We start from the raw sequence: 7,731 nt of genomic DNA on the forward strand, positions 1-7,731 counted from the left end.
AGAAGTGTTCTGAATCAATGTACTTCACTGCTTTCAGAGACTCAACTATCCACCCTATTAGAGGACTGTGAGCATCTTCAATGTGTGGTGGGATCAGAACCCCCCAAGATGCGTTTGGAAACACATATGGCCCTTCTTCGAAGTTTCCATTCTTCAGCAAATTCGCTGTAAAATCATCTAACTTAGTAAAATTTTGTAAAATCTTAACTAATTAAAGGTAAAAATTTAGTTGCAATTAATTTCATGTAAAGTTGATAGTCGAGAATTATTAAATAATTTGATAGCTTTAACTAAAGAGGAGTGCTAGGGACCAACAACTTTTGTGTTTTGTAACCATCAATTGGCCATCAATAATATTTTTAATGGTGTGAGATTACATCAAATGGTAGGAGATCACTCACTTTTTTTTTTTTATGGTTAAGTACTGGCTACAAAACACAAAAGTTGTGATTCTTAACTATTAACAAGCTTGTACCTCTGGTTCTTCTGGGTGGGTTCAAGACCTTCAAGGCAACGGAATCAATGAGTGGGCCACAAGCAGGGTCTTCTTCAACACCGGGGTTATGGATGACAATCTGAGCATCTTGAAAATCAGCAACGAAGCCACAAGAAAAGGACTCCCAACCATTGCTACCATACATGGTCTGAATGGGGATCTGACCCCAATCTCTCTTCTCATTGGTTGGAACCACAGACACGTTGAGCTTCTCCTCCTGTGCGCACGTGCGTGCAGCACTGAACGTTATGGCATAGTGCAACCCCTTCACGAGCTTCACGTTCTGCTTGATGGAAGCTTCGTTGCCGAGCCTAATAGCGTAAGCACCTTCCGGCACAACAAGAAGCATGTCACCTTGTTTCTGCCCTGATTGTATGTATTCTACGTAGCCCGTTACGCTCCAATTAGGAATTGCATTTTGGGCCGTAACTACTGAGCCCTTTAGTTGGCCCCGTTTTGGGCCCAGTTCGAAGTTCCCATTCGGCAATAAACCTGAAAAGTGAAAAAAAAAAAACCGTTAATGTATGGCCCACCACAAAGAAAATGAGCTAAGTAATTTATCTTTAACAACTTTTTTTTAATTTATAAAAAAATTTGTTTCCATACTGTGAGAAACAATAGAACATGATATGTTTGGTGCAAGGCTGTGAGCACATGATGAAGTGTATAAGCCATGTGAAGAGATTGATTGACAAATATTGTTCTTGTAGATCCCCATGGCCATGAGTTGTATGTTTTTTCTTTCTTTTCTTTTAAAAGGATATTTATCAGTAATGGCCCATTATATATAATTTAATTATTTTTAAAATACTTTATTTTATAGTATACTTATAATTACTGTAATAAAATATTTAGTTTTAGGCTTTTCAAATCTAAATTTGCTATGTTATAGGAAACCAGAGATAAAACTTAATATGATCTAACAATTTTCACTTGATACTTAGTTTGGTTTCTAATATTTTTACGTGCTTAGTTTGATCGCTACATTTTTTAATGAATGAATCTGGTTAATTATGTTATCCATTTCATCATCAATCTAACTAATAGAGACTCAAATACCAAATAAAGTTTTATATGAGAAAAACAATTTAAATGGATCGGATAAAGAAATTCAAAATGAAGAATTAAATGATGACTACATTCTAGATTCTACAATTTCTAATGGTGCACATATCTCATGCATGGTATATAGTATTTATGTAATAAGTGAATTAAGTGGAAAGTTAAGAAGTACTGACCGTCTGTGATGGAGAAAGCAGAGTGGCAGGTTGAGAGGAATAGCACTAAAAGCAGAGTCAGATTCTGCATTTTCATGGCAAGAGATGAATTCAAGAAGCAGAGATAGATGAGATGGATGAGATCCCGCACAGCAACCACTCGGTTTTTATTTGAATTGCCGCATGAAAACACCACTCAATCTTACCTAAACTACATTAATGCCACTGGATCTATCCCAATCCCTTTTACTAAATTCCAATATTCCATGCATTTACTACATAACTATCACTTTCTAATTATAAGAACTATTATTTTAAGTGAAAAATATTATAAAAGCAATTCCACAAATAATATTTAAAAAACACTATTATCTGTGTATATACATGTATTATTTCTATACGAATTAAGGATTTATATGGGCCGGACCACATCGAGTTTGTCTTAATCCAGATTCGATCCGAAATATAAACCGAGTCTAATTTTTAGATCTTAACTCGATTTTAGATTCGATGAAACTTACGCACTTTTGGACCGGGTGAAAATCGAATGAAAAATGAGTCTTTAGCATGTAAAAATCACCTAATTTCCAACCATTATTTATTTCACAAGTCACATAGTAAAATTTACTTAAAAAATATAACAAGAACCAGCCCTTCTCTAAAATTAAAGCATAACCATAATCAATACTAATATTGTCTAATAACACCAAATATTTAAATCAATACAAATAACACAATATTATGCATTAGTCTAAAGTATTATGCATTTTAAACATAAAACATTAACTTATAATCTTATAATGACTAATAACACAAAATATTAAAATTTATAATATTTAAATTCTACATAAGAATAGCCATCATCTATCACTAATAACACAAAATATTAATTGTGTATGATGATCGGGCCATCGGGTCGAATTCGGGTGGCCCGAGTTATGACGCGGACCTGACCCGAAATAATGACTGTATCTATTTTTGAGACATTTATCCGACCTTAAATCCGATAAAATTACACTAAATTAACCCCTAAAGTCTTTGGAACCGGACCAAATCTTCGGTCCGAACCGAACCATGTACACCCCTAATACGAATGACCGATTTTTTTTTTAATGTGGATGTAATATAGTTGAAAGAATTGATTACTTAGTATATATAATTGGGACTTGGGAGGATTATTCAAGTAAATATATGATGAGCACGCACGTGTTCCTTACTTAGCTTGCTTTGACTAATGAAGTCACGGTTTCATTTTAAGCATCGCATTCAATTCGCATTGTTTTACTGATAAACACTGCAATAATATTCAGATTTCATACTACACCGGTTAGTTAATTGCTTCCAATTTCAGGCAATGATAATGATAATAATATTATCACAAAGCTATTAAATTTAAACCCACATGTTACTTCCAAATTCAGAACATAACGTTGTCGGTTACCTCAAAAGTCTGCATACTCCAACTTCATGCGATTCAGATTTGATTTAATAATGTTACACACCTTAATTCATGCATCATATAAGTTTAATTGGAGAATATGTCGCCACCGCTTAGTAATTATGTCTTTCTAAGCTAAGTTTATGCACATTCCGACATTATTTTGTCCCTTCAAAACTTTGTTTAAGTGGCATCCAAATGGGTTTGCTACGCCACCGCACAACATTATTTATAAACAAACATTATGGATGGGATTCAACTAAAAATATACTCGAATGAAATGACCATTTTAGTGTCGTTTTGTAGAATGATGCCAATACACATGGCTTTGGATTGGATCATGTTCATACAGATCTTCTCATGAGAAGGTGGGTTATGCTGTGTCCTACTAGATCTCTGGAGTGAAAGGACGAGATTACCCTTCAATTATGTGAATTTGGCGAATGCTGTTTACCAAATCTACATGTTTTAATGATACCCTCGTGGGGGATTGAGAACAGTGTGTCCAATTGACCTGTGAAAATCAGTGAAGAAGGGGATCCACCAGATTCTATCTTAGGCAACCCATGTTCTCGATTAATTGAACCAATACTATTCCAGCTTTTTGTGAACAAATTTATTAATATGGTTCCATTTCTCTGGAATTTCCGAAAAAAAAAATAGACCTATTTTATTAAGGTGGTCGGTCTAGTTGTGGAAGATTAGTTTAATATCTTTACTATAATACATGATTAGATATTAGATTGAAACTTTTTTCCATTAAAAATATGAGTTTAATTTTGATGTACAGTCCAAAATATTTTACACAGTCGTATAATTATATTTATTTTTTTGGATGATCATTTATGCGGTCAATATTAAAAGTAGTTATTTTTATTAATGTAGGGTTATATGCACGTGTAAAATTATTTTACACTAATAGTATATCAAAATTAAATTCTAAAAATATATAACAATCATACTATTGAGTTTTTTTTTTAATAAATAAGTATGAAGAGTTAAATGTTATTGAGTATATTAGTATGAGAAGATGACAAAATCTTATATTTGTGTAGTGGTTTCAAGACACACGATTAGATTGCTTTTTTTAGAGAGATATTTATCCCCACACTTAGTTGCTATAGGGTTGATGACAATACTCTCCCAAAATACAATGAAACCTAAGAATTTCTTAATTAGCAATAGTAAAAAATTCTCAACTCTTTTGAACAAAAAAATCTCTTAATAGTTGATTAAAATGTACACTTAATACTTGTATTTCTGAAGGAAAAGTACAGATAACCAACAACATTTTTGAACAATGTGTGAATAATGTGAATTAATAGGGTTAAAAGAGTAAATTAATCTTAAATTTAATTAGTAGCATTAAATTAGGATATAGTGTATTTTTATTTAATTGGTAGTTGTTCATATTGTTTAAGATAGTCATTGTTTATCTAGCACTCCCCATTTCTAAAATAGTGAACAATGACTTATTTATACATATTCCACGTAGCAATTATGATTAGTTACGTATACAAATGATTGTGTCTTTTCTATTTCCAATAAATACAATATTTTGAACATATATAATTTTTAAAGAGTTATGTCCCTTTAACTAATAGACACAATATTTTAAACATACACAATCTTTTATTGTGTCCCTCTAACCAAATAATACTAAACGATTAATAACTGTTTATTAATATTAATATACCCTTCGGATGTAAAGACAACGATACTTGGAATTTTACTATAGCAGTTTTGAGAATGATTGTTTTTGTACATTCATTAGGCACCAATTAACATAGTCGCATGTGGTTTCATACAGTTGATTACATGGTATCTGTCCACCGGATTTAGATTGAAATAATTAATTAACCATACAAATAATTTTCTTGTTTCTTGAGTGATGGAACAACAATTAGTAGGATATATATGAATATGATGAGGTGGCAGCCCCAATAGCTACTTTACTAGGATATAATTAATGTATATTTTAGCAGAACAAAATATTAATTTCACAATAAGATAATTACTCACATAAAAGTTAATTTTATATAAAGATGATACATAAAAATTGTTAAAAAATTTGATATGTTTAACTAAATTACTATCTATGGAAGATTCAACTCACTACAAATTTGCAAATTTTACATCTAAAATCCACAAACTATAACTGGTGGCCTTCAAATTTTCTACATTTCACAACTTTGACCATCTCCAATATATTGATATCAATATATATCATATTCTCCTTTCATTCCTTTTCTATAGGGAATTGGAAACTTACCTATACAACATGATCATTGTGTGAGTGTGGGATCCATTTCACTCACTCTTTCATCTGGATAAACCTGCAAAAGATATCTATATTTGTGTGAGAAAGAGAAATGTCCAAAGAATTTAAGCTGATTGGAATCAAATGACAGTTGAAACATAGTTACCTGGCTTTGTCTTTCTTCATTGAAGCTAAAAGTTCTGACCTTCACCTCTCCTCTGTTAGTAGTTAACTCATCTAACATTTCAGCATCACCTTTTTCTCTTGATCCAACAATAGGTGATTCCACCTCCTGATATGTAAATGCAAATAATCAACACCTTGAAAAAGAAAGATGGAATAGTGAAAATATATATATATGAGCATCATGATGTACCTTAAAAGACATGTTGAGACTCAATCTTGGAGCACCTGCTACTATTTCTTCATATTCAGCAGCATCTAGTTCCCTTAGATGGTGAGGAATGAAGAATTTGGGGAGAATATGCTGCCTCAGTGTGATCAACACAAAGAAAGGCAATGGGAACAATATTCCAGCTATTGGAATCCATGTCACTCCAAAACAAACCAAGAAATACACACATTGGAACAGTGTGAATAACATTATATGTTTGAATGGTACTGACTCAACAAAAGAAGCATGATCCCCTTCCAACAACCTGCAAAATTGGATTGCCATCAGAAACACCATTGAGTTTTTAAGTCTTTTACATGGAAATGAGTAGCTTCCACTTACTTGTACCACCTACTAGGTGTCACAAAGAGTAGCAGTATTCTTTCCCAGAATTGATTTCCTGGAAGACTATCAATGGCCATGTATGCAAAGTATCCCCATAGAACTGAAGTTGGAATCTTTTTTATGGCAGGCATAGCAAAGACTGATGCTCCAACAAGGAGTGATTGTAAGAGATTGCTCACTCTCTGCTCATTTACTCTCACTGGTAGATATGCATCAATGTGTTTCTCAGGATCAAAATTACTCTCCTTGTTTTCTCCTTTATCTTCACCATTTAGGACAATCTCTTTTAGTTCAGCTAGTTCTTTGGCCACTGAATGGTTCTGTGAACAATCAAAATTCAAGATGAATAATATGAACTTAGCTATTCTTCAATTGGGACAAGATTTGAAGGATTATGCTTACATCTTGAGTGCTATCCATTTCTATAAACACAGCCTGCAGATTCCCATAGATTTCTGATTTGCTTGCTTTCTGCTTTATGCTTTCTTTGGCACTTTTAACCATCTTTCTTCTTATCAACTACAATTAAAAAATATAATATCAAATCTCAGATTCATTAATAAAACTTGCTGCTACTGATTCCAAATTCCAAAGCTCATTCACCTACCTGTTTCTTGAGAACAGCCAGGCTCTTGGTGTGCATAGGGGATTGAGGCAGAACTCCATTTGAAGGAGGCAGGCCAATTAATCCACAAAGCAAAGTCTGATCAAGTTTCCAATCAAACCAAAGTAAAACTTCAGTTCTTAAATCCAATCTAATTACAATTAACATGATAGAGATACATTTAAAAAACTATGTTTAAGGCAGAAACATGCCATGAATCCTAGTAGCAATATGTCATAGTGATATGCAGAAGGCTTCTTTAGGTTGAATTCCTTCTGCTGTGCTAACTGTGAAGCAACACTGTGATCAAAGAAATAAAGCCCTGCTATCATTATGGCAGGAATAAAAGCAGCAAATATATATGTTGGTGAAACCTTGCCCATGTCCTGCATTAAATGTTATCTTATTAGTATTTTCCAAAACAACAAAAGCAGCAACAAGTGTGATTGTATGGAAGAATATATGGCTTACTTTGATGACAGTCCAATGATGCAAAGATGTGGAATCCCAAGCAAGAGGAGAAACAAGTCTTCTTGGAACTCCAGAAGGAACTTTACTTGGTACTGTGAATGATAGGGCTGTCCAGAGCAGCACCATGAGAGGCACCCCATAATCTGCAATGAAACTTCTGAACCACCCTGTTCAAAACAAACAAACCTATCTCATCAAATTCTAGAACATAGTTTTGGTTGTGCTAAAAAATGGCTTGAGAATCCACCACACAAACCTGTTCCATATAACCATGACCTTGCTCTTCTGCTTTTTAAGGAAGTATAGAGAAGGCCAAAGGTGAATATAATACCCAGTAATCCATTAGCATACAACCAATGAAACTGATACTTTTCCAATGTTGGGTTTCCCTCCTTAGGAACCTTAAACTCACTCACCATTCCCTGCATTTTCCAAGAACTTGTGTCAAATAATGTCCTCTCCCCCATCTGTTATGTTATGCTAAAACTCATGCTTCATTTGATGCC

The 7,731-nt window shown here is 33.4% G+C and overlaps 2 protein-coding genes across 2 annotated transcripts in view; both read right to left on the reverse strand.

The window, feature by feature from the left end:
- Nucleotides 1-1,895, reverse strand: part of LOC107614242 — a gene marked incomplete in the record, with an annotated part of 2,471 nt that extends 576 nt beyond the window's left edge. The window contains 3 exon segments of the mRNA XM_016316465.2: nt 1-165; nt 476-988; nt 1,735-1,895. Coding sequence (XP_016171951.1) covers nt 1-165; nt 476-988; nt 1,735-1,810 — 754 coding nt within the window.
- Nucleotides 5,172-7,731, reverse strand: part of LOC107610327 (boron transporter 4-like) — a 3,142-nt gene continuing 582 nt past the window's right edge. The window contains exons 4-13 of the mRNA XM_021108429.1: nt 7,482-7,677; nt 7,226-7,392; nt 6,967-7,140; nt 6,758-6,853; nt 6,553-6,669; nt 6,148-6,470; nt 5,788-6,070; nt 5,578-5,703; nt 5,374-5,487; nt 5,172-5,323 (exon numbers count right to left, since the gene is read on the reverse strand). Of these exons, the coding sequence (XP_020964088.1) occupies nt 5,437-5,487; nt 5,578-5,703; nt 5,788-6,070; nt 6,148-6,470; nt 6,553-6,669; nt 6,758-6,853; nt 6,967-7,140; nt 7,226-7,392; nt 7,482-7,677 (1,533 nt within the window). The 3' untranslated portion in view covers nt 5,172-5,323; nt 5,374-5,436. The remainder of the gene's footprint in view (nt 5,324-5,373; nt 5,488-5,577; nt 5,704-5,787; nt 6,071-6,147; nt 6,471-6,552; nt 6,670-6,757; nt 6,854-6,966; nt 7,141-7,225; nt 7,393-7,481; nt 7,678-7,731) is intronic.

The sequence above is a fragment of the Arachis ipaensis genome, chromosome B08 (assembly GCF_000816755.2).
Source record: "Arachis ipaensis cultivar K30076 chromosome B08, Araip1.1, whole genome shotgun sequence".
Taxonomy (NCBI): Eukaryota; Viridiplantae; Streptophyta; class Magnoliopsida; order Fabales; family Fabaceae; genus Arachis; species Arachis ipaensis.